The following is a 27,328-nucleotide window of genomic DNA, read 5'->3' on the forward strand; positions in this document are numbered from 1 at the left end:
GTTATGGTAGAAGGGTTCCAGTACTGCCACCCTTACTTCTGTGCGGCTGCTGCTGGTGGCGCTGCCTTCAGAGCTGGGCTGCCAGAGAGTGGTGGCTGCTGGCTGAGAGCCCACCTCTGAAGGCAGCGCTGCCGCCAGCAGTATCACAGAAGTCAGGATGGCATGGTATGGTTTTTCTGCGCTGCTACCTGCAGAGCCGGGTGGCCAGAGAGTGGCGGTTGCTGGCCACTATCCAGCAGCCCAGCTCTGAAGGCAGCACCCGTCAGCAGCAGCACATAAGTAAGGGTGGTACCACTGCAACCCTCCTAACATAACCTTGCGACTCCCCTGTCTCCCCTTTTTGGATCAGGACCCCCTGTTTGGGAAACACTGGTCTCCCCCAGGAAATCTGTACAGTATAGGTAAAAGCACACAAAAGACCAAATTTCATGGGGAAAGACCAGTTTCACGGTCTGTGACGCGTTTTTCACGGCCGTGAATTTGTTAGGGCCCTAACCATGCCACATCATACATCAGCTGTAGGAAGTTGTTTGATCCTGAATGTATCTTTCGACAAAGTCCATTGTGGAGGATGGGCACTCATCTCAAGAAGTGCCTAATGAGTATAGCCAGGAGGAATGCTGAGTATCCCATTTCAAAAGCATTGGGGAGATTTTTAAACCAACTTCCACTGACTCTGTGCCTTTGAAAATCTCCACTGTATTTATACAGATAACTGTTACCCCAGATCAGTATCTGCACTGAATTCTGTAGGACTTCGCTGTGCATTTCACTTGTCCCTGGTTCTACCTTCAAGATGCCACTCAAAGCACTAGAAACAAAAGATATGGGTTGGGAGGAGTACCTTTATTATTTGCCTAGACAATCAGACTCCACTAGAGCACTGAAGAAAAAAAACAGGATTGCCGGCCACAACACAGATATGTATACACCCTGTGCATGAAGTTTTGAATTAACTTCAAGCTTCACAGCCCGATGCCCCCCTCTTCCTCTCTCCTCCCCCCGGATAAATTACCTTATAGGTAACCTCTAGTAGCGTGTAACAAGGAGTGTTTGTATCCACATCAACAGGCACCAGGAGCCTTGGTTCTGCTGCCAGCACATACAGGTGCCGTAGGGCCTGAAGGTGATACCTGTTTATGGGAAATAAAGAATTCAGCACAATGGTTTTGCTAAAGAGAGGTCTCCAAACACCCGTGTGTGCTGGCAAGCTACGTGAAGGGTAAGAGACATACAAGAGCTCTATTAGACTACAGTAAAACTTGCAGCAATATGTACATATATACATTTACTGATTTTATAAAAGACAGACGGTTTCCCTAATAAGACAATACACCTCTACCCCGATATAACACGACCTGATATAACACGAATTCAAATATAACGTGGTAAAGCAGTGCTCCAGGGAGGAGGGGCTGCGCACTCCAGCAGATCAAAGCAAGTTCGATATAACGCAGTTTCACCTATAATGCGGTAAGATTTTTTGGCTCCAGAGGACAGCGTTATATCGGGGTAGAGGTGTATTTATTCACTTTTAAATACATTTTTTTAAATTCCATAGAGAGATTACTTAGGTGAGCTTTCATTACAGAGCAAGCTGTTATAGCCAAGTTGTATTGCCCAGGATGCAGTTTGTTAAAGAAATACAGACAGAGTCGTAACAGCATCTCTTCATTGATCTGATCATCACTGTCATCCTGTCCTTTACTTATTGTTCCATTTCTCACAAATATTTGAAAGCTTGCGTTAGTTGTTTCAGCTCTAATCTCACTGTAGCCCAAAAGCTTTCAGAGCCTCATTCCTGGATCATTTTTTGTGGAAGTACAACCTATTTTATGTTAAGAACATATATAAAATAACGAGCCCTTACCTGTTGTCAGAACTATGAACGGGGAAGTGAGGATACAGAGCACAAAGAAGAGCAGCAATTGAAGAATCTGACGTGCTCAGGGAGTATCTGTAGAGAAACATCACCTATTATCTTTCAGCACTGGCGAACACCACAACTCTCGCATCCATTTCCACTGTGTCCTCATGAGCCACAAAATGGGAACTGTGGTAGCACAATGCACATATGTAATGCACTTCTATAAATATAAATGTTAGCACAGTAAGCCAAATGTTTTATATGGCTATAAAATGACAGATAGATATTCATATATTTTAACTCCACTCAAAAAAAGCAGACGGATTTTGCTCAATGTAGAAGCTAAAAGACACCACTGCATCTGTTCATATTAGGAAAGTTATCTATGCAATCTTTAGGGATAAATATTTTTTAAATGAAAATTTAAGTCCTGCTCAAATTGAGAGCCTAGCGAGAGCTTCCAACTTGCCACTGGTGAAGTAGATTTTTTTCTTTAAGACCTGGACACGGTAAAGTCACTTTGGTGTTACTATTCACCTTGTCCCATGTAAAACTAGGGAACACATTTAAAGAAATATTCATGCAGCAAACTTCCTGAGAAATTCACTGTCGTAGAATATTATTGATGTAATTAGTTTATCAAGATTCCAAAAAGGACTAGATAGAGGTGTCTATGGCTGGCAATAACATTTGCATTTACACAAGTTACAGCAGGTTAAAATGGGACAGAATTCCTGATGGGACTAGTTGCAGTGCGAGAGTCTGACCGTGCCATCTGCACACTAGATTTCTTCTGGAGCAGATTTAATCTACATGCAAATGAAACACCAATTATCCACTATACGTTGATACAAAACAAGCAGCGACTGTGGTCATCTGATTGCTGTAAAATGAAGGTGGTGTTCGCCCAGTCAGAAAGCGTAGGCCGGAGGCAGTGTCACTGTCTAGATCGCAGCTCAAAGGGAGTTCACTGTTGCATTCGGACACTTGCCTGCTTAGCATTACTGGTGGATTGGGCCTTTCGTGCTGTCTGGTGAAAGCACCAAGCAATAAAGGGAAACTATTCCTTGGCCAGTGGGAGAAAGGGAAGGACAGGAACCTGCACCTGGGAGGTCACTGAGCATGGGCAGGTAAGAAGACAATAGACAAGCCTGTGCTTTAGTCCCTCTTAGCCTTACCCCAGAGCCCTGGCAGCTGCAGTGGTGGCAAACCAAGCTTGAGGAACCAACAGAGGCAGAGGAGGAGAAGTTTTGTGTGGCTCGAGCAGGGAAGAGAGTTAAGGAGTGAAAACTGGATCCCAGGTAAGAGAATTAGTTTGGTGGGTGGGGACAGAAAGATGAAGGAAAAGAGGAAGCTAGAAAAAAAAGAGAACTAGAGATAAAAATGAACTTGAGACATTGAAGAAAAGAAAAAGAAAAGGAACAGGACAGGGACCACTGAAGGCAGCATTTCCTGTTCATCCACGATACCACACTTCACGGTACCCCCAGTACAGAAAGGGAGACTGCAGAGAATGGACAGGGGCAGCTTTCAGCAAAGGAAAATGGAAGGCAAGATTCCACCGGCTGGAGGTGGCCACCTGGTGGGCTATAAAGTAGCACTGTAGCCCTGGCAGACCCCGCCAGGCATTCTGCAGGACATGTGCACACGTCAACACTTTAAAGCATCATTTTTAAACCAAAAACTTCTGTTGTGTTAGTCACTCAAAGCAGCGTCCCGGGTGGGTTTGTAATCTACAGTTTCTATCTACAACCCCCTCCCCTTACTTTTCAGTTTTCCTTTAATCAGGAATCAAACCATTAGCACCAGCAATCGTTTCTATTGTTTGTGTCATCAATCTTTTCACTTATAAGGGTTGTCAGATTCCTGAGGGACATACACTTCTGGAGTTCCAGTGAGCATGCGTTATCAAAAAGAAGAGATCCAAGTAACTCAGATACCAAAATATAGAAAGGAATAGAGAGAAAATCCACCAGAAGCTGTGCTGCTATTCTCTAAAACAGTCAGCATTCTTCTACAGATTTACCATCCTTGAGAAGCATGAGATAATTTGTAATATAAAGCAGGAAAAAAGGCAGCTTTGGAAATAACAGGTTACCTTCCTCCTCCCAAAAAGAGAAGTCCAAGAGCCATGTGATGAGCCAGATGGAACCCATAGTTCATTTCCCCACCGGTCTTCTTATGCATGAAACGACAGAGCTGGAGGACCTTCAGGTTTCCAGAGCCCGCCATCACCATTGCAAGAGACAGCAGCACAACACTCAAACAAGTTTCAAGGTTATAGTGACCTGTCTTGAAGTATATGGGGGGGGGGAGGGGGAAGAGAAGAGGTGTTATTACGCTTCTACACTCTTACATGTGCTTCTCATCAGACATAATGTACGACTCACAAAAGAAAATTGCAGATTCTTATCAAAGAGGCCTCATTAGGAATCTTAATCTTACAGCCTTACTAACGTACTAGAAAACTCACACTGTAGTGGCCACCATCACATCAGCATATGGAGGTACACCAGCTTCACACCTGACACTCCCCATTAGTTTACATTCTTCTACCCAGCCCACAAAGGGACCATTTTCTTCATGACTGTTTGGTCTATTTCCCAATGTTAGAAAAATCAGACAATACTGTTGTAGGGAAAAACACAAAGGGTCACTGGCATCATTAATGATTCTGGGTTATTGAACTGACAGGTCGGTAGATATAGTCAGTAATATGGGAACTAAAAGTGACATTTTGTTTGCATTGAAGCTTCATTGAGTTTAGTCAAAGTGCATTACAAACCTTTTCGTTGAGAGAATCTAAAAGAACTTACTATTGAAGCTGTAGGTGCTGACAAACATTTCATGAAATCTTTTGCAAATTTGAACTGTAACAAAGAACAAAGAGAAATACATGCTATTTCTACATGCTATATATACATGATATAGGGGACACAGTTGTTATCTTCAACAAATCTCAAAAAACTACCCAGCCTCTTACCAAGCAGTTAAATGCAGCTAGGTTTTCTGAACCAGCAAATCGAAAACCCAATGACAAGCAGGCACCAGCAATGATGTAGACGTGAGCTTGCCTAAAAAACAAACAACTGACTGTTTTTCTTTTCCTAATTTGAATAAATGATATCAAAGTGTCACATTGATTTTATAACTTTTTGGTTAACTAAAAAGTGAGACTAAAGCCCAGAACGGTGACCAATAGACATTGGCATCTGTGTGAAGAAGTCTACGACAGTCAGGTTCAGTGACATTCCTCAGATCTAAAATCTATTTTTGTACATGTCTCCCAGTGATTCTGTCAGCACTTTGTCATCACATTACTTACGCCAGTGTCTCCAAATTCAGATCTTCCGATGAAGGCAATTCTGTTGCATGAAGGGATATACTGTTCTCTCTTATAATCTATAAAAAGCATGGCAGATAAATATCTTGACATATCTGTTCATTCTTGAACCTTCCCAGGTTTCTGTGATTTCACAAGTGATACAAGATACAAAGTTTGTTTTATAGGATTATGCACTAAGCTTTTCCTCTACTACTACTACATTATGGTGCTTCAACTTTGACCCAGAAAGGCCAATATTTTGTAGTGAAACATCCTAATCTTCTAGTTATGTTTGGAATTACAGTGAATCCTGCAAATCGCTAGTGTGCCAGAAGCAAGCTATTATCACGTAAACAATCCAATCCAAGGGACGCGGAGTACCTGACATGTTCAGAGCCTTTTAATCCGTTTGATCAAGATGATTTCAAGTGACTGTGATAAGGGCTCTGTTTGATCTCTGGTCTCAAGAAAGGTTTGGCACGCCTTTTTCAAACACATGGTAAGGACATTTGTTTAGTCAAAGCAGAATTTTAAACTGAGCATCCCTTTATCTGCCTTTTTTATCTAAAAGGGACACTGAGGTAAAGTTGTTGGGCTTGGGTTTTTTTTTTTTTGGTAAATGCTTGTTAGCATTACGAACACTATGTTAAGACTGGGATCCCACTGTACTAGGCTTATCCGTACATAGTAATTACAATCTAATCTTACCACATTTTTATTGGCCAGTCAGATTTATTTTTTAAAATCCTTTACAGTAATTCTGTACATTCCGAGCTACTGATGAATAGCTAATGATTTTAGCCTCTGGCTAAAGGTGTCAAAACCACGGCTGACTGGTTGAATGGACACAATGTATTATTATAGATCGCTCCTCAGCTTGGGCCTTGCTTGGGCCATTTGGGCAAAGCCCTTTCTTGCAGCAGGCAGAGTTTGGGAAACTTGTCAATGGAAAAGGAGGAATTTTGGAGGGGAGGGGAGGAAAGGGATTAAGTTAATATCACAAGCAGTCTGTCAAAGGTTTGTATCTTGTGACAATCACACTTTCAACATATCTCATTCACACTTTTTGGCCAAATGGTAACTCGAGATCACGAAGACAGAGATAATTAAGATTATTTAATTCATTAGGTGAGGGGTGGGAGAAGGAAAGGAAAGGTTTTCTGTTCTGCTGCCCCCAGTAACCCAGATCTGTTAACCCTCTCAGTTGTTCGCTTCAGGTGAGGTCCACAGGAGATGTGTGTGTAGGGTAGGAGGGAACTGGGGGAAGACGCTGTGGAAAGAGGTATGGGAGCACAGCAGAATGGGGCAGAAGAGGAGGGATGAAGGTTGCCAGCAGACTGTGAGGACAGTGGAAAAGGAGTGTCAGGGAGCAGTGGAGCATGAAACGTTCCATGCCTCTTGGAGACCTTAAAAGGCTTGTTGGGGTCCCTCTGTAAAACTTTATTAGGCTTGTCAGGATCCACCACAAAATACTCCCCAACCAAGCGTTCATGGGTTCATCTGTGGCCAGCACGAGCTTCCTGCTTTGTCTACTCCCACAGCCCAACTATTTTTAAAAACTATGGAAATGCTAAAAGAAAAAAAAAAAAACTTTAAGGTGATGCCAATGTTGAATGTGAATATCAGTATAAATCGTTCCAAGAACATGGCTGTTAGCCCTACTCCACTTCTAGCTTCTCCCCTAGTCCCCTGCACCTCTCATATTTTTAAATACCACACGTTCAAAGAAGGGAGGCTGGACATGTAAGGGGACAGTCTGGCTTTTGTTTTTCATACTTTCAGGTGTCCAGGTTTTTTGAAGTACCCTTAAGTCACAAATATGCACTCTCGACATGAACTTCACTTTAATGAAGTTTTATCTGATGACATTCTACACATTAAGATGGGTATAAAACTGTATCTATATCCATACATACATACACACACACACACATACACACACACACACACACTTCAGTTTTAGCTGTATACAGTAGAACCTCAGAGTTACAAACTGACCAATTAACCACACGCCTCATTTGGAACCCGAAGTACACAATCAGGCAGCAGCAGAGACAAAAAAAGGCAAATATACAGTGCAGTGTTAAACATAGACTACTTAAAAATAAAAGGGAAATCGGCATTTTTCTTCAGCATAGTAAAGTTTGAAAGCTGTATGAAGTCAATGTTCAGTTGTACACACTGCGGTGTTCATAACTGAGGTTCTACTGTACCAAAACAAGAACTCTTACACCTCAAGAAAACATTACTGCTTACTGGACATATAAGATTTTGTGAAGAGGGAAACAAATAGACATCAAAACTCTAACTTTTGTTCTCCAGGGAGATGTTAATTAGAGTGGCAAACACATTTAGCATAGGGACTTACTTGTGGTACGTTACTATCAACCCACTTCGAATTGGGCAAAATGTCATCCCACAAAATCAGGCATCGAGCAAGCGTCTAAAAAGTCAAAATGGGGTGGAGAAAAAAAATAAGCATAATATTAGTAAATAGCATCAGCAATGGTCTTTTTAACACACTAAATACATCAGGGGTGACAGGACAGAAAAATCACGGTATTGCATAGAGGCCTCTTACCTCCTCTTCTTTTCAATCAGCAGATAAGCTCTTTTCTTGAGCAGGCTGAGAAAATTCAAATTCCATTTGGATACACAGGGACAGTGGTACATACTATTTCAATATACCAGTTAGCATATCTTTCACATGTAAATTTAGCTGAAATTGCATTGCAAATATGCAGTAGATGCCAATGTCTTACAAATCATATACTGGTTTTTAAAATCAACTGAATGAATCTGGGAAAAGTACAGAAGTTTGCTTAAAATTTTCCATTTTATTTAAAGCTATATAGAAAAGATAACACTTGAATAACTTCTCTTACTAAAAACAAAAGAAGTCACATGATGTGGAAGTTGCAAACAAAATTATTGTCTGGAAGCAGTCAGATTTGTTTCAGGGTGTAAGACTGGCATATCCATAACAGATTATTATGACCAGAGATATTCGAGACTGAGATGTTTCTCAGTAGGGTCACATATAGATAGATTTTCAAAGTGCATTTCAATACCATTATAATAAAATGTCAAAATGAAACAAAATATAATCCTACCCTCAACAAAAGAAATTCTGGTTTTACGAAGTCCAGCAAATACATTGTGTCCGGAGCTCGAAGCCAGTCAGCAATGGACCTATTTAAGCACAATAAGGTAAGTTAAGTTTGTGTTACGTAATATACTTCAGCAATGTACAGAACTTATCGGACCACATATTGAGTCAATAATTAGCTACTTTATTAATGCTATCGTTAGTTGACAGGAGAAGCATGTCTAATAGTTAAAGCACAAGAGATCTACTTTCAACTCCCCCAACCAGTCGAAGGCAACATGGCCAGCATATTAACATAAAATGGGGATGCTACTTGCAAAAGGGTGCTGGGAGATACGTGTTAGTGTTTATACGCTCTGAGATTCCCGAGTGAAGAGGCCACAGATGTGCAAAGTGTTATAAAAAAAATTGGTATTAGAGAAGGTGGGGAAATGGATTATTCTTCTAAAATAATTAGCCCTGAAGAACATAAGGGCTTGGGTGAGATGATCACAGATGGTAGGTTTACTTGAAATAAAATGAAGACGACCCAAGGTAAAGTTAAAATTATGCAGAAGTTTAAAAGCGGATTACAAGTTATAACAAACATTAAAGCCATGCCAAAGTCAATACCTGTTATTAGTCTTTAGGTAGATCATAGCTAATGCCAGAGTTGCCCCTGGACAAGTAACATCCACATTTATGGTATCTCCTTCCTGTCAAGATACAACATGTACTTTCAGTCCCGTTCACGACAAAGTTCTGTTTTACTAGTTCTAAAAATTCAGAATTCACTCATTTGAGTGCCAACCCATGGTAATGTATAAGAGATCCCCCATGCTACAGCTATTTCTGCTTAAATTAGCAGCAGTTCTCTAATGTAACCACTACCTTTATCTGATAACTCGGAGACTTGTGTTTCTCTCGGTGCATTCCTGCTTGGAAACGCTTATGACCTCCAACCATATACTGATAAAGCTGCTCCGGGACATTGAGGTCAGACATGCCTATCAAGTTACTGCCATGCTGAGAAAAGAGGAACAAACAAAAGAAAGATGAATCAGTCCCTTCCTACCTGACTACTAATGAAAAAAATGAATTAATTCTGAAGCAACTGGAAGAGAAGGGTGAAAAAATTCACAACTACAGCAGTCTAGCTTCCCACTTCCCGCAAAAAATGATTCATCCTTGCCTCAAATATTAACAAACAAACAGATAACAGACAATGTTAACTATTCATCTAATGGTGGGCCCTGACAACCTGTATCCCCACTGCATATAGATCAATTTAGTCTGTTTGCAAATTGTCTCGGATTTCTACTCACAATTCTTAGCTGCCGGCACAGTAGTTTGAGAGAATCAGAAATGTGAACTGTGTGGTTAGTTATTGGACACAAAGGTCATGTGGGTCTTGCGTAGAGGAGTACAACAGAATTAGGATTTCAATTCAAACACGTTTACAAGTTCAATGTTTGCTGTTGAGGAATATTCTCTAATATTTATTTTCAATTAATTAGAATCATAGACTTTTAGGTCAGAAGGGACCATTATGATCATCTAGTCTGACCTCCTGCACAACGCAGGCCACAGAATCTCACCCACCCACTCCTGTATCAAACCCATGTCTGAGCCATTGAAGTCCTCAAATCATGGTTTAAAGACTTCAAGGTGCAGAGAATCTTCCAGCAAGTGACCCGTGCCCCATGTTGCAGATGAAGGCAAAAAAAACCCCAGAGCCTCTGCCAATCTGCCCTGGAGGAAAATTCCTTCCCGACCCCAAATATGGCAATCAGCTAAACCCTGAGCATGTGGGCAAGACTCTCAACATTCCCGACGATAAACCCATTGCCTAAAATATCTGCATAAAGTGAACACTGAGGGGGCAGGAGCACAGCCAAGCCTCATTTCATTGTCTTTTTTATTTGATCAAATATTTGTGAGATATTGGCCCAACAATTACCCAGTGAATTTGAATGGTGTCAGTCTCTTTCATCAATTACATTGATAACGTTATTCTATTTCTTTTACCTTCGCTTCATAACTTGGCGATTAAATCAGTTTTACCATTTTATTTCTACTACCTGCAGTTTTACAACAGGAGGAAGACTGGACTTACCCCCAAGCAGACCATGCCTAATGCTAAACCAGCTGCTAGAGAATAGGATTCTCTGTCAGTGCAGTATTCCATTTCAGGACCTGGGGGACGTCCTTTGTAAAAAGGAAACAGCATGAAATTAACCTTCTGCAATTCTAACCAAACTAACCATTCTGGGATATTACATTTCTAGTAAAGCGATAGCAAAATTCAGACCTGTATATTTTACTCAAGAATATCAGGAAAATTCTATCAATGGAATTAGAGGCAATAACTTCTTAACCTCTTGGATTGTCTACAGCCAGCTGAAAGGACTCTCCAAATGCAGCACATATGTTAAATAACATGGAGGAAATCTGAGTTGATATGCAAAGGATCACAATACAGAAGCACACATTGGCAAGGTCTGGACCTTAGCACATATGGGAAGCACATTTCAAAAATGTGCTCCAGAAAAGATTGTGCATATTTCTCTACTCCGGTTTGTGAAGTGTTAAGACACCTCACACCCCAAGCGGGCTCACAACTCTAACAAGCCAATATTTTATATATATCGAAGTAGCACATTCTGCATAAAATAACACTCCTTCACAACAGAAAATGTGTTTGAATCAACTGACGGATACTGAGGGTATTAGTTTGAAGAGGAAAGTGTTGTTCTTAAAAGTACCCATTTCTAGATTTGAAATAAACGGTGTGTTGTCTCTTTTAAACTATATATACACACGTAACATTGTTTAAAGCTTACCTGTATAACAAAAAGCAGAACCACTTATGCACAGAAACAGAAAGCAAGTGACATTCAACACAGAAATCTAATAATATACCATTAAAAAAAGAATGAGCTTCCCACAAAGTCTGTTGCCATAGAAGGCCTAAAATGATGCATTTGGGGCCATAAGAAACACCAGAAAAAGCAATTGCTACATGATCACTAACCAGAGGTACCTCGGATGAGCCAGCACGAACAGCCCTTGGGGGAACTAAACATTTTTCTCAAAATGTAAGGTTAAATGATTTCTGCACAAACTGGCAAGCAAGGAGACATGCACAACACGTTTCTGTGTTTAACGCCAAATGGATTTGTACTCGGAAGATCATCTTTAAGCTTGACTGAAAGAGAAATTTTATAATGTGTTTCACCATCTACTCACCTTTAGATTAATAATGGTGGAATTCACCAAATATATTTAATAATGTTTTCTGCTATTCAACCGGCCCTAATAGTAAGTTCCTTTGAAAGGGACAATGACAATGTTCCAATTTAATACACTACAGAACAGACAGCTTACAGCTGTTTTGTTTCTTTAAATTGCAGGGGCCCTGGCTTGGGAGAGAAGAGCGGAGCATAGGTGCATAGGTATTTTTCAGGTGAACTAGTTGGGTGTCACAGGTAAATTTTTCAAGTTATGCAAATGTCACGTAAACATACACAGGCCCCACACAACCTCCAATTGTAGTGGTTTACCTATTTCAGCCAGCAGAACCTCTGCCGTGTGCCTGTGAGCTGTTCCTTGATATACCAGGCCTATTCCTATCACAGCCGCCACCTGTACGTTATGAGGGACGTCCAGCTCCGTTGAAGTTGGTGGCAAGAGAGCAGGTATGTGGATGCTAAGGAGCCGAGTAATAGCCATATCCATTGTGCCCAGCTTGGCAGCAGAAACACCAAGCAGCAGCCCAATACTGGTCATCTCGTGGCCCTGAAATGGGGAACAAAGACAGTGATCAAAGAGCATTGAGAACCGTAAATGTAAGTGCATTTATCTCAGCTGAAATCGAAGTCTTAAGGTCACACTCCCACAGTAATATATGAAGGTACAAGGCGAAGATAATTTCTATGTAGTTTTGATGAGCTGTGGTTATACTCAGTCTTTTGGGTTGCCTCTCACTTACGGCTAAATGAGTAAACTTCACATTACAGATTGAAATCTCCTTCAATATATCAAAATAAAATCCTTTCATAAATCAAATATTAAACATGGTTAGACTGAGATTTTTGGCTCCACGTTCTATCATGGCATTGTTTTTAAAATAAAAACGCTAGGTTCCCAGGTTAGCTGACTGGATATTTATAATACAAATCAGACCAGCCCTACACTGGAAAACATACACCTCTCCCCCGATAGAACGCTGTCCTCAGGAGCCAAAAAATCTTACCGCATTATAGGTGAAACTGCGTTCTATCAAACTTGCTTTGATCCGCTGGAGTGCGCAGCCCCGCGCCCCCAGAGCACTGCTTTACCGCATTATATCCGAATTCGTGTGATATTGGGTCCCATTATATCTGGGTAGAGGTGTATTATGCTAAAGCAGTGGTTTTCGACCTGGGGTCTGCAGGCTATGTCTAAGATTTCCAAAGGGGTCCGTACCTCCATTCAAAATTATTTAAAGGTCCACAAATGAAAACCACTGCTCTAAAGGTTTCTGACAAAGAACCAAGCCTTCCATTTATTATCACCATTATTATTTTGATCTAGGTGAGTCTAATCACATTTTTATTAGTTTTTTAATCTAAGACTGGATTTAAGGAGTACATTTGATTCTCTACCTTTTAATAGTTACTCAAGAAAACATTGGGCACTTAGCCATCAGACATGCTCTAGGTGTATTGCATAAAAGAGAAGCATAAAACCACAATGTGTCATTCTGAAGGCTTTCTGAAATAAAAAAAATAAAAATAATCTTAACAGGCACTAATTTTATGGGTTTCAGAGGGGTAGCCATGTTAGTCTGTATCAGCAAAAACAACAAGGAGTCCTTGTGGCACCTTAGAGACTAACACATAAATTTGTTAGTCTCTAAGGTGCTACAAAGACTCCTCGTTGTTTTTACTAATTTTATGGGCTTAAATCCAAGAGGAACGTTATTCCGTACCTAACAATGCAAAAGCAAAGATCAGCAATGGGATCTACTCCATTAGGAATGGCCAGAACCAGTTCAAGACAATCCCATGTCGTACCCATCTGATCATCTAGGCAATGCAGAAGAATCCAGCAATCAACAGCACTTAATGCTGCCCATAACTGTACCCCATGAGGCAGCATAGGCTTCCACTAGTCATTGGGGTAAGCCAATCATTATGACTAAACAGCTCTCTCAGTACTATGCCCGCCTAGAAACAAGATGAAAATATGTATCCAAACATTGTTGTTACAGTGTTCCTGCAGCTGTCTCACTGTCCTCTTAGCCAAAGAGAGAAAGCTAGGCCACTTTCCATGGCTAGACAGCACAGCCAGGATGTTCCAAGTGCACAAAGAAATATGCATGTCCCATACGTGAACTGAAATTGGACCGGTTTGTTCCTATACAGAGAACAGAGGCAGCTTTTGTCTTTTGTATTTCAGGACAAAACTGTTAGAACTAGGCTGGGGAAGAGCAAGCTCTTAAAGTATATAGCTGACAAAAGTTTCCTCATACAAAGGAAGCCTGTAGAGACAACCCAGTGCTCCAGATAATTCGTTATTAAAATGATGTGCATTTGTCACATGAGATAAAGGGATAACAGTCCTGAACAATGGTGAAGGTCTGAGACAGCCAAACAACTGTGCCAGCAATTAGCTGGATGAGTGACTAAAGCACTGGCCATTCCCTCACATTAAGAAACTCACAAATATTTTAAAAGAAAAAAAAAAAAAAAAAAGTCACTTCCCCCTCTTGCTTTTGAATGCAGGTCTTACCTTGGTCAAGTAGTCGTGTATGTTGAGTGTGGCAAGCTTTGTGAGGTGTCCATTCAGACCCAGTGCCATGAGAAAACCTGCATATTCATTGGCTAGTTCTGCATTTTTGGGTTTGTTATAGACAATCCAAGCTGAGTCTATCTGGGAAGCAGGTGCTATCTTCAGTCCAGCAGCCACTCCATTGTGAAAACTGGCCCAGCATGCCATATTTGGAGGGACATCAATGTTCCCACTATTAAGGTCCACAGTAGTGTTTCTAGGCGGAGCACGGCCTGCCCAGAAGAGAATAATTAAAAAATGTATGACGACGAAAGTTAGCTCACATTTAAAATGGCTTTGTTTAGCAGAGTCCTCATCAGCTGTCAGAGAAAAAAACTGATGCTAAGCGATGCGTCACCAATTAATTTATATCAGAAATTGCTCTCAAATTGAGCACCTCACATTTAAGAGATACTGTACCTGAAAAACTGTGGTAGCAACACAGTAAAAAATGCTCATTGTGAGGACAAGGCTATGCGTGTCAACAGATTTGTTAGGTGACAGCAGCATGGTAGAGCAGATAGGCATTCTCACTCCCAGTTCATTGCGTTAAGATCTAATCCTGGCTTTGACATTGCCCTGCTCTGTGACACTGGCCAAGTCATTTCATTTCTTCTTGTTCTCTCCTAGTTCTCGCAATATGCCTGTCATAATGTATCAGAGCATCGCTGCATTTCTATGCTTCCGTTCCCCATAAGTGATGGGGGATTAATGATATTTACACCTTCCTTTGCAAAGCACTTTGAGATCTAAGGATCAAAACTGCTATAGAAGCTAAGTATTGTGACAGTTTCATCCTTGACAGAAAATACCACAACTGTCAGTCATTTAGGAATCATAAAAACATAATTGTAGCCAGGGAGTAAGTGATCAACTAAAAAACCTAGGCTTCATCTAGAAGAAACTAGTCAGCCTGGAAACACTACCTTTCTTACTCAAAACAACAAAATCTGCTTCTGTAAAAATATTTACTGTACCAAACTTCCAAAAAAGCATAGGAGCCTTTTGGTAAGTGTGCATGTACACACAAAGACCTCACTGTTATTTTATTTCAATTAAATTAAAAGGTCCTTCATGATATAGAGGCAAGAAAAATAAAGACAGCTGTTACCGCTGAGACTTGCAAAAAATGGGACCACAAAACAACTAAAAGTTGTTATAAGCCCAATATTTCAATCTGGAAAAGAAATCTGAACATTCAGTGGGAGTGAGGGAATATTGTCAGTTGCTGGACCTAATGTATAAAGAGCTAGAAGAACTAATAACCTCAGTTAGAACAATTTTTTTAAAAGATCAGTCACAAAATTCTGCAGGTACAATGCATTATCATTAATGATGCAGGCAGAGTTAAAAATATCTGATTATTTGCAGATACTTAACGTTCGCTCTTCCCTGTCTTTTTTCCATAGTGCTGATTAGAGGGTGCAAAAATTCCTCAAATTCAATTAGACATTAAACCAAAAGTTTAGAGTTTTCTTTCCCCAATAGGTCAAAGGTTAAAGAGTGCCTCGGTGACGTAGGAACCTAAATATCATTGGGGGTGGGGGGGGGAAATCAACAGGACTTCAGCTCCTAAGTTACTGAGACACTTCTGAAAGTTTTACCACAGTAAGGCCCCTTTCCAATCAGTGACTGCATGGGCAAACCCCTACACCCATCTGGAGTCATTTGCAGGATAAAGGACCTTAGTGGGAAGAGACTATTTGGTCACTGTTGTAGGATATTTAAATTAATGATATATAGCATCAGGATGAAATTCTGGCCCTTCTGCTGCCAGTGGTAGAACTCCCATTGACTTCACTGGGGCCAGGACCTCACCCTCCAAACATTACAGCACAAACCATATTGAGAGGATTCCAAACTCAATGAATTGGTTTTAGGATTCTTGGATTAGAAGGTAGAATAATTCTCCATCTGGCGGCAGTTCCCTTATTTTATTGATCAGCTAGGGATTTTGGAACACTATATATCTTTTGCTTTATTAACAATAATGCGTAGCTGCAGTTAACAAAACACAATAATCTGCTTTAAGGTCCAATCCTGCCAACATTGCTAACCATAGAGATTACTACCATGAACAGTTCTACTGACTTCATATTGGACCCTGGGAAAACGGAGAGACACTGCATCATCTGGCAAAGATGAAAAAGACATAAAGCCAAACAAAATTAACCCCGCAAGGGCTGGTTTGTGCTTCTGGTTTTAATAAATGTTACAATGCTAAGTGAAATATATATCCAGTGCACCGTGACACCTTTTACTTTGTAGTTGGTAAATTACCACCGTATCTAGCATGTCAAACTATTTGTAATTGGTGAGAACTACTGTATGTAGAATTGTTACTTATGATCCATTTCAAGAATCTTTACAAGTAATTATTTTGCTCATAACCTATATTTTTAATTGTAACTTTATTTTGTTTTTCTAATGATAGTTTCGTGTCTGCCACTTAATCAAGAACACCACTAACTGAAACTGCCTGGCCTGTCTGGAAACACCAATGTGTTAAAAGTCTGGTGAGGAGAACTCAAGAGCATACAGAGGAAGTATAGTAGGCTCAGGAATCCCCCCACAGCACAGAATATTGTTCAGTAATTGTCGAAGTCTATTAGAAACATACCTTACAAGGCATATAAAATGCTTCCTGGAGCAGTCACTGCAACCACTACTCATCATAAATTTGAATTTGTTTTCTACATGTTCATCCTGTACATTGAGCAGGGTCTGGTGTGTGTACTAAACCAGGGTTAAAGTGGACACTGCTCATAATGAAGACAATTGGGAACACCAAAGCGAGAGTAAAGGACTAAAAACTATTTTTCCTGCGAGCTCCAATTTCGGTCAAGTGCCAGTAGCGTCTAAAGACATTAAGTCCCAACTCCACAGAGACTTACACCCATACTTCACTGTACACAGTGACCAGCATCCCACTGACTACAACAGCACTACCGAAGCACGTCTCGCAGGCTCAAGGCATTATGTAGCTAGCAAGTCTAGGTTATTTTGGCTTTTATCATTTTTAACTCAAGGAAATCAAAATCATGGGGAAAATGCTGAACAACATACCAGTTAGATTCAGTTTAGGAATAGGCAACGGTTCTGTTGGCACTGGATGATATGAGAACAGAGTAAACATTCCTCGGCCTAAGGGGAGCGCCATTGTCCGTTGACACAACTGTAATAACCTGTAAAGGAAAACAAAGACAGAAAACAAAAAGATAAATGCTTACCACAACCATGTTCACAACATAGGATATAGGCAGATCCCAGTCATAAATGGTATGATGGGACAATCCTCTCTCAGAATGAGAGTAAATAGCTCTTTTGCCAAGCCAATATTATAAACGCAAACCTAACCAGAAGAAGAGGGCAAACTTAAGAAACCTACAAAAGGGTATTGCCTTGTTAAGTGGCTGTTCAAGGGTTGGTTTGTCCCCAGAGAGTCCTTTAAAGGATTAGCTTTAATTATTCTTATTTAATAATTAATCATTACTTATTATTTAATTATTACCATAGTGCCTAGCAGTCCCCGCCATGGCCCAGACGCTGCACAGAAAGAACAGAGACTGTCCTTGTTCCCAAAGAACTTAACCATCTACTAAATACTTCCGTTGAAATCACATTGGGACGTACCTAACGTACATTAACGAGTGCACAGCTCTGTAAGGAAAATTCTATGCTATCTACAAATCATCAGGCATATCAGAAAATGCAGATAAAGGAACGCTATAGAAGGAGGCAAACAAAAGATTGCCACGTACCGTCCTGCTATGACTAGTGACAGCACCACGTTCCAGCTCTTATGCAACATGAATCATAACATTCAAAGACTGTTGACCATATTTCTCTTCTACGGAAGCAAAGTTCTGATTTACTCAGAAGACAACACTCTTGAGACTCATTAGATCACTCAGCTTTTTAAGTCAGACAATATTTCACTAGGTTCCTTTAACTTCCTATTTTTGCTGAATTTTAGCAGTTACTGATGCTCTGAAGACAAATGTCCTCTAAGCAGTAAATAAATTACTCTCCAAAAATCAGATCAATAGACAGACAGCTATGAAAACTGAGGTGAACAACCTGTTGGAAGGTTTGACAACCATGTAGCAATCCCACAGCCTGGGTCAGAGGAAAGATTCAATTCGCCACATTTCAGACACTAGCTGACTCAGCAAATCAGCGCTCCGTGGCTTTTTGAAGTTCAGGATATGCAGAAGAGGATTAACTGGTGAACCAGCAGCAGCCTAAGCTCCAATTAAATCCAGGTACACATCTGAACCAATCTAGGTCCATATGCTATTTCCTACAGGACAATATTCCCCCCTACTCCACATTACTTCTGAGAGCAAGTGGATCCTGACTGAAGGGATGCAGAAGATAGGAAGTTCTGCTTCTGCTCCCCAGTCCCTAGGGTCCCACAGATGATTCTCTGCAAAGGCAGATCTCCAGTGTCATAGGGGGATGGCTTCGGAGGGATGGAGCCGAGGAGCAGCTGCTCCCCCTGTGAACCTGCTCCTATCTGCAGATGTTACTGCTGCTTCAAGCAACATTAACACATGATGCTCCCACTCTGAGGCACTTTGAGGCTCAGATTGTCCTGGGTTTGAGGGAGGAGGAAAAAGAAGTCAGCCAATGGCAGCAAGGCAAATAGCAGGCAAGCAGACTGAATGCAAGAAGTATGGTGCCTATGTAGAGACCTAGGTCCACGGCATATCTATCATCCTCTGCTGGCTTTGAGAGGTGAATCACCCACCCGTTCCATAAGGGGCACAAGCTTCCCCTGCATGGGGGCACAGAGCAGGAAGATCCACGGGCCAAAGCTCAGCTGCCTGCCCTCTCTGCAGAAAGCACTCACAGAAAAGAGAATTTGGTGTGGTCTCTCTTGCCAGTTCATGCTTCAGACAGTCCTGAGCCCCTAAGACACTGCCATCCCATCCGCATACTTACAAAGGGTGCCTTGCAGCGTGTCAGGTCCGTACCTGTCATGCCAGAGGAGCTCAAGGCTACCTGACAAATAGTCTCTATTTAACCTCAGAGCCTGATTGACCATGTTTCTTAACAGGTCTTTCCAGCATGGGAACTTTCGACATTTACCTCCTCTGACGCGGATAGGATGCTATAAACTGCTTCGAGAATGGAACTATTCAATGTCAACGTGATCTAGTCCCACAACCTTTCCTACACTCTATGCTTGAGTCTCTGGAGCGCGCCAGATGGACTTTCTGCAGAGTTTATGCAAACTAAAGCTCAGAGTCCTGGATTCTGAAATCGAAAACGTCTTGTGTGAACTGTTCACACAAAGGGACCTCGGTCATTGTACTGGATTTGCAGCTGCCCGGATATACTGTTGTATGTGCTTACACTCATTTAAATCTCAGCCACTAAAAGTATTTGCATGGTGTGTACTAGTGTACTACCCAATCACTATGCTAATAGGGCGCACACACTCTCCCGCCCAGCCCTCCTTGCCCCAGAGAAGTGCTTCATTCTCACAACAGAAGCCGCAGCATTCTAGAATCTGTCCCAAAATGCCCTCGTAGGATATCATGTCTATTCAGAGAAGTAAAATGGAGGAAAACTTAATTTCAAGGAATATTTCTTCCAGTCTACAAAGATTTTTTTTCAAATGCACCATACAGTTCAGAAGCCCAACATGAAGATTCCCATTTATATTTTACAAGACACCTTTTATTACAGAAACTCTCCCCGGAGGCATTTCAAATGTAGAGGTTTACAAAAATTCCCACCTAAATGAGACGTTAATGAACAGCTGCTAGAAACATGGAGAGTTTACCGGTTTTCTTTTTCTTCTATGTATTCATGATCACTGACTTCTGGCATCTGTACTACACTGACACGCACAGGATGGGCACTTTGAAGGAGTCTGCGCACTTCCTGCACTCTCAAATCCTCACTCCATATTAGTGACATCACTTCCTGGTTCATATCATTCATACCATCGTCGTCTTCTTCTGCCTCAGCTCCTGAAGGCATATCAGATGATAGCACCTGGGCAACAGACTAATTGAGAGGGGGAAAAAACAGAGAGAGAAAGAGGGAGGGAATAATTTCTAAAAAAGCAGATTTTGAACATCTAGCTTCATTAAGCCAACACGACACTAGCACTGTAACATGAATGTTTGAGGTGTCGCTGTCACCTGCAGCGAGGGTGCTATGAGAATGGAGTTTACGAAGATCCCTGGGACTTCTCGACTGGGAATCAACTACAGTCATCCACACAGGCAGGATAAACAACTCCCAAAGATGAAAGAAAATGGTTTCTTTGGCTTCCAAGGTAAAGCAAAGGAAGTTTAATGACCAACTCCTAGAGCAAATTGACAAGTAAGGGAGCATGGCGGGGAGAGAAGTGAGAGTAGCTGACTGCCAAAGCATTGCAATCTATCTTCCCAAATGAGCTCTTACTGCAGATGTGGTAGATCCTTTAGATCTTTCCCTAAATCCATCCCCGACCAATTCCCCCACACAGAGCTATTAACGAAGCACATGTAATGGTCCTGCAAGTTGTTTATTCCCCAAGTTCAGAAATAGAAAACAGAGATCTGGACCAATTAAAAAAAACAACCAACCAAACAAACAGATGTGGGAGCCAAAGTTAGGTGCCCAAATCTATAGTTAGGTTCCTCAGCAAGTGGCCTGTCTTTCAGAAGTGCTGTGCACACACTGACTTTGGGCCCATGGAATCACAGAATTGTAGGGCTGGGAGGGACCACAAAAGGTCATCTAGTCCCGTCCTGTCCCATCCCTCCCCCTCCCCGTGCTGAGGCAGGACCAAGTATACCTATACACGTCTACCCCGATATAATGTGGTCCTCAGGAGACAAAAAAATCTCACCGCGTTATATCCAACTTGCTTTGGCCCCCCTGTTCCTTGTTCCCTGACCGCCCCCTCCAAAGACCCCCGTCCCTAATCACCTCCAGGACCCCACTCCCTACCCAACCCCCCTGCTCCTTGACTGCTCCGACCCCATCCACACCCCCGGCCCCCTGACAGGCACTCACCAGCAGCGGCGGGAAGCGGAGCAACGCAGCTCCAGCCTGCTCCACTCTGCCACCTTCCAGCCGCGGCGCTCCACTTCCCGCCGCCGGTGAGTGTGGAGAGGTTGGGGAAAGGATGCCCTCCGCACTCACCGACGGCGGAAAGCGGAGCAACGCAGCCCCAGCCCGCTCCACTTTCCTTGCCCCGGCCCCAGCTGTGTCGCTGGAGGGCAGGGTTGGGGAAAGGTCCCGCACTCACCTGTGGCGGGAAGCAGAGCGCCGCAGCTGGGAGCTGGCAGAGTGGAGTGGGCTGGGGCCGGGCTGCTCCGCTTTTGGCGCTGCCGGTGAGTGCGGGGGGGGGGGAGGGGAATCCCTTCCCCCAAGCCCCCTCCCCCGAGCGACACAGCTGGGGCCAGGACGAGGGAAGCGGAGCAGGCTGTTCCCGGCCCCCCACTAATCCCCCGGGCCACTCTGGGACTGCGGGGCTCCCAAAAGTGCCCCCCCCCAGCTAGCTCCTGCCTCCCAGGCCTTGGGGTGGGGGGAGCCCCCGAGACCCTCTGCCCCTTATCCAACCCCTTGGCCCCGGCCCAGCACCCTTAACACGCTGCTCAGAGCGGCATGTCAGAGCTTTGTATGCGAACCCGCATTATATCGGGGTAGAGGTGTACTATGCTCAAGTGTATTCCTATTCAAGCACATGCTGAAGAGCTATCCTGCATAGGGATGTTTTCCTGAAACAGGGCCTTCATCGGGAGCTGAAGGAGCGCCGCACTTCTGAAAATCAGGCCATTTATTCAGGAGCCGAACTTTAGGTACCCGTATTTTAAATGTTCACTCCCATGGTATTTAATTCCATTGTTCATTATTCATTAGCATCTAGGTAGTTGGTTAGGTTTTTCCAAGCTTCGCATCTAGGTTTCCCCTCACCGTGGTATCAAAGTGCCTTCAGAGCTCACCCACCAGTACTACCATATGCCTCAGAAATACAGACATTCCAGACGTTCAAGGTCAATCGTTTTCTTGAAAACTTTATCAAGTTCTAGTTTGAGTCTAGCTGTCTCCTGTTAGTCTCTAGGGGCTGGTCCACACTAACCCCCCCACTTCGAACTAAGATACGCAACTTCAGCAACGTGAATAACGTAGCTGAAGTCGAAGTATCTTAGTTCGAACTTACCGCGGGTCCACACGTGGCAGGCAGGCTCCCCCGTCGACTCCGCATACTCCTCTCGCGGAGCAGGAGTACCGGCGGCGACGGTGAGCACTTCCGGGATCGGTCCGGGATCGATTTATCGCGTCTAGACAAGACGCGATAAATCGATCCCAGAAGATCGATTGCTTATCGCCGGACCCGGAGGTAAGAATAGATGTACCCTTGGTGTCCACATTACCAAAGCACAACAGTTTAGCAGCATGGGTAGGCTCAACTCAAAAACAAACCCAAGCACAAGAATTGTTTGGACCATGTAACATAGGACAGGAATGTGCTGACAGAGCAGTGTAGTTCAACTTGCCCGGCACTTGCCTACACCATGCGTGGTTCAAACCAACCTCTCACTTTCATGAGCACTAAATTAACTTAAATTGCAAAAATAAAAGGGTTCTGCAGAGGCTCTTTGCAGACTAGAAATTCTGACAAGTTCCTCACAGCCTGAAGAAATGGTTTGGAAAACATACTTCCCTTTCTCCTCTAGCTTCTGCTGTACAGAGTCTGATTTAATAAATAAAGAGGTAACTGAAAGATAACTAGTGCAGTATGATCTAATCTAGGGGCAAACAAAACAAGAGAGCCTCTAATACGTTGCTTCTCCCCACCCAAGTTGACTAAAATTGTGTATGATGCATTAAATATCAGAAAGGATCTTTATCCATCACAGGATCTCTCTCAGTTCCCAGCATATGACAATATGAGTAAAAATGCAGTTGATGAATGAAAAACAATTTATTTTGATCAAAAATGTTAATACCTACCAGCACCACCCATCTAGCCAGTGCCTGCTTAGAAACAGGAAACTCCACCCTGCCCCTCTGAAAGAGGGGAAACAATCTGGCTTTTGTAGAATATTTTATCCTTTTAAGGTAACATTTATAACAATGCCTCAGATAAGTCAAGTGACCAAAGTCAGTTTTTATCTCACTTGGGGTGAGAAGGTCACTGGTAAGAGCTCAAATGAATCTTTAATGAATGGTGGCCAAGGTGATTTAGGTTTGTTAGTTTGCTTATTTTCATTCAGAAGAAAAAATTGTAATAGATTTTTTTTTTTTTTTGGATATGCTGTTATGAGACACCTGGGTAAAACCCAAAGCTGCTTAACAACATTCTAAAAACCCAAGACAGCACTAAATACTTAGTGAGGAAGGATCTTTGCCAGGATGTGCAGAGAGCAGGAGCTCTTTCTTCACGGCCTCTTGAAACAATGCATACTGCCATTAAGCAGTTTCATGAAGGCCACTGAAACTCTCAACCTATCAAGTAGTGTTTTGGCTTGGTACAAAGGCCTCGAAGAATGCACAAAGGAACTGTCAACATGTGAAGCGCTGGTGATTCCAGCTATCAGATGAATGTGTTTTTTTTAAAAAAGGAATTACACAAAAATGCTCTGGGACTCTCAGAATAGAAACATCCTTAAGGGGGAAAGAAGAAAAATATGTAGAAAAAAAAAACAGTATGCTTTTGAAAGTTGTCACATTTCCCACAATGGACAGGAAGGGTACACTCATGTCAAGCCAAACGAGTGTCATACTAGGAAATACCTGCTTTCCTTTGCTCTAGTGTAACTGTTTTGCTGCCACATGCTGAGGGCAGAACTCTGAAACTTCTCACTCATCTCTGCAAGTCGTATCTTCTTTGGAATGCAGATACAGTTATAGAGGAAATCATGTTGAGATTGGTACTTAAAGGATTAAAACCCATCTGTTTTACACTCTAAAAATTCAATTTAGTCTGCATATTTAAACACCCTCACTCTTCAGGCACCAGTGTTTTTTCTGTTAAAAACCTTGAATGTTTGTAAACTGTATGCTGCTCTGGCGCACCGATCTGGAGTCCTACATACCATATCTCCTACACATAATGAGCTGTTTTGGCCAGCTATGAAGTCAAGAGATACTAGTCCAACTTTTCAAGCATTTAAGCACTCCCAGCTGAGCATTCAATAGGATATTGATATCTGCCTTTCTGAAATCCCCCTTTTACGTTGATACTCACAGATTTACCCTTTGCCAGGTTCCCCTCACATGCCTGTTTGGAAAGATCTTGACGCCCAATCAAGAGACAGACAGCTTCCGGCCAATCAGAGGCAGGCTGCTCTCGGCAGTGATATACAGCATCTCTGATAGGAAGCGCAACCCCAAAGGGGAGAGACTCCAAATCTCTTAAGGTGAAACCTTAAAATTAGAGAGAAAAAACCTTACCAGGGTTTTAAAAACATGAATATTTCTAAGCCCAGCCAAAGTGACTGCTCAAACACAAGACCATTACGTAAGGTTATCGTAAATGTGCGAAATAGTAAAAGCTTTCCTTACCTACACTAGTCATCCAGATAACCAGCTTTTCAGCGAGGTTGGAAACAGATGTGCTGTGTCTGAAACTATATCTACAAAACAATGGGAAAGCAGACCCCAAGTGAATCAGAAACATAGCAGTATCAGAGTGCAAATTCATAACATATCAACATTAAATTTACCGATTATCATCTTGTTCTGTTTGCTGTTTTCGTTGCCCTAAAATGGAAAAATAAGATATCTTTTTACCAGGGGAATGCAGGAACAATGTGAACTAGTGCCTACAAGAATATTCTCATACCACCAGAATGCTTATTACAGTCCACTTACCTGAAGTTATCCTAAACAAATAATGTGATGCTTCATTTGAAACGGCACTCTCATCACCAAGTATGTACAGTGCAACACTCTGCATGTGAGGAAGAAATTTTACATTACTATATAAATTGCTAATAACTATCCATTTAAGCCAGCAGAAATATATTGTTAATGACGACTTAAACAGATTCTCAGCTCATTATGAAGACCATCAGTAGTGACTCCTCAATTGAGAGTACATTGAAATTTGCACTTAGAGGACCAAACTTTTGCTTTACATTTTAATGACTGGTTTTAGTCTCCAAATTTGGCATAATATTTCTTACAGAGACAAACTAAATTTTCCATACAATTTTTTCAAAAGAAATACTTATTTAAAATGCTCCATTTGGAATTTTTGCCTTGCGTTTCCCACATTTCATTGGGTTCCTCTAGCTAAATCACATTTTCCACAAACACCAAACTTCTCTCTCATACACACACACACCCCGGATAGCATTTCAGTCGCAGGCCACTTTGTAAATGCTCTAAAGGAACAAAGCTATTTCTCGGTTCACACGAACCTCACTGAGTTTCACCACGGTTAGCCAGTGGAACTGCCCTGATCTAGCAGCCACTTCCACTTTCAGACACTGCCAGTCTCGCTGACTCACAGGAGGCAAAATTTCATCCAAAAAGAATATTTGAATTTCTGTTTTTCATCGAAAGTTTCCGAGCAGCTGTGTGCCTGACTCATCCGTGAGGTTCTGCACATGCTCCTGGTGTGGCAGGGAGCCAGGCTAGGCAGAAGGGAACACGGAGCTGGGCTCTGGAGAGACCCTGGGGTGCAAACAGGGATGTGAGGGGCGGGCAGGCAGGCAGGCAGGCAGAGAGTAGGGCTTATGTAGACAGGGTTTACTATACGCAAGGATGCTTGCGGGCAGGGAGCTCTTTGCACCAGGGTATCAGCACTTGAGGGGCTCCCATGGTGCTACTGCCTCAGCTTCTCCAAGCTGAAGCCAAGGAGAGAAGTCAACTCTGACAAGTCACCCGGGGTTGGTGAGACCATGGCTTCTTTCCAATTAACCACAAGCAGATTGCCTGAGCAGAGTCCCTGTTCCCTACACTCGTCCTCCATAACCAGCTCAAGTCCTGCATCTCTGTTCACCATCCCGTACACCCCAATGGCCCTAGACCCCACACAGTTTTTCCCCCCAGGGAGAGGGCCGAGGGTCATCAGGAGGGCACAAAGGATAACAGTGAGAACTAGCCATGCAAGTAACTATAAATGTTCATATGTACTTGCTAAAAAGCTGGGAAATTCCCTCACAAGCCAAACTTTGTTAACTTCGAGTTACATTGCTAGTCTGTTTATCGCACCTGCAGTAACGGTAAAAAGCAAGGACAAAAGCCGGTAAACCAGGCAGCACCCCACCGACACCGCACTCATCAGTTCTCCTACTCAAACCCCTCTCTTCCACCTCCTGCAGCTCAGATCTCTCCAGTCTCACTCTGCAGAAAACTTACACTTAACAATACAAGAAACATAAAGCAGACCAAAGAAAGATAAGCGAGGAGGAGAGACCGGGGATTTTTCCCATTTGCTAACTGCATTGTTTTAAGACACTTCTATGTTTTCTTAACCTAATTTTTGGGATTAAATTGTATTCCTGGTTATGGATTTGGGTCCCGGTCCTCAAAACATTTATGCACGTGCTTAGCTTTCCACACCCGAGTAGCCCCATTAGTCAGTGGAACTATTCACACATGCATACAAGCATTTGCAGCATCAGCATCTTACTGTTGAGATGCCAGGATAAAATCTGTGGTCACCACATGCGCTTTCTTTCTACAGTACATACCAGCACTACTAGCTTGCTCCTTTCACAGATTCCTGGTAAGTAAGGATAAGGCAGGGCTCCTTCTCCCTTCAAACAGGAACTCAGCCACTGAAAGATACTGGGAGGCTCAGCAGAAAAAAACGAGGGATGGTGCATGAAACCTGTTTGGGCTTAATCAGATTAACAGTCATTGTACTATCCCTAAAGTACAGACCAAACCCTACAATATATTGCCTTTATTTTTTAAGTAAGTAGGTGTAGTATGTTCAACATTTCCCCAAACCATTCCATTTCTATAACCTCCAGACGGATGGAGGTCTACTAAAGAACCTTAACATTTCAAGTATGAGACGACAATAAGCCTTTCAACAAACGATGCTATCTATCGATCCAAAGATCCCAAGAAATCAGAATGCTTCTCAAACCGCATTGCTGAGAAAGCTCAGTAATGCAAGCAGCTTATACTAACCTGCTGTGGTAAGGGAGAACAACCTAGTTTGACTTCTTTTGCCTTTCCTGTTTGCAAACACCTGGTAAAAGTTTCAAAAGCCTCTTCTTGACTGCTGTTATTGGAGGCCTTTGAATTGACCAGAGGCAGC

At 42.4% G+C, this 27,328-nt stretch overlaps 1 protein-coding gene across 3 annotated transcripts in view; it reads right to left on the minus strand.

Moving 5' to 3' along the window:
• ANAPC1 (anaphase promoting complex subunit 1) overlaps positions 1–27,328 on the minus strand; it is a 74,816-nt gene that overhangs the window by 11,193 nt on the left and 36,295 nt on the right. For all 3 annotated transcript variants that reach the window (XM_054023840.1, XM_054023838.1, XM_054023837.1), the window contains exons 21-40: positions 26,751–26,899; positions 24,922–25,000; positions 24,774–24,810; positions 24,613–24,683; positions 24,296–24,474; positions 19,889–20,115; positions 17,161–17,279; positions 14,056–14,327; positions 11,844–12,078; positions 10,397–10,488; positions 9,172–9,306; positions 8,914–8,996; positions 8,306–8,384; positions 7,561–7,635; positions 5,193–5,269; positions 4,851–4,941; positions 4,684–4,737; positions 3,966–4,159; positions 1,871–1,957; positions 1,016–1,133 (exon numbers count right to left, since the gene is read on the minus strand). In XM_054023840.1, coding sequence (XP_053879815.1) covers positions 1,016–1,133; positions 1,871–1,957; positions 3,966–4,159; positions 4,684–4,737; positions 4,851–4,941; positions 5,193–5,269; positions 7,561–7,635; positions 8,306–8,384; positions 8,914–8,996; positions 9,172–9,306; positions 10,397–10,488; positions 11,844–12,078; positions 14,056–14,327; positions 17,161–17,279; positions 19,889–20,115; positions 24,296–24,474; positions 24,613–24,683; positions 24,774–24,810; positions 24,922–25,000; positions 26,751–26,899 — 2,453 coding nt within the window. The remainder of the gene's footprint in view (positions 1–1,015; positions 1,134–1,870; positions 1,958–3,965; positions 4,160–4,683; positions 4,738–4,850; positions 4,942–5,192; positions 5,270–7,560; positions 7,636–8,305; positions 8,385–8,913; positions 8,997–9,171; positions 9,307–10,396; positions 10,489–11,843; positions 12,079–14,055; positions 14,328–17,160; positions 17,280–19,888; positions 20,116–24,295; positions 24,475–24,612; positions 24,684–24,773; positions 24,811–24,921; positions 25,001–26,750; positions 26,900–27,328) is intronic.

Source organism: Malaclemys terrapin, chromosome 3 (assembly GCF_027887155.1).
Source record: "Malaclemys terrapin pileata isolate rMalTer1 chromosome 3, rMalTer1.hap1, whole genome shotgun sequence".
NCBI classification, from domain to species: domain Eukaryota; kingdom Metazoa; phylum Chordata; order Testudines; family Emydidae; genus Malaclemys; species Malaclemys terrapin.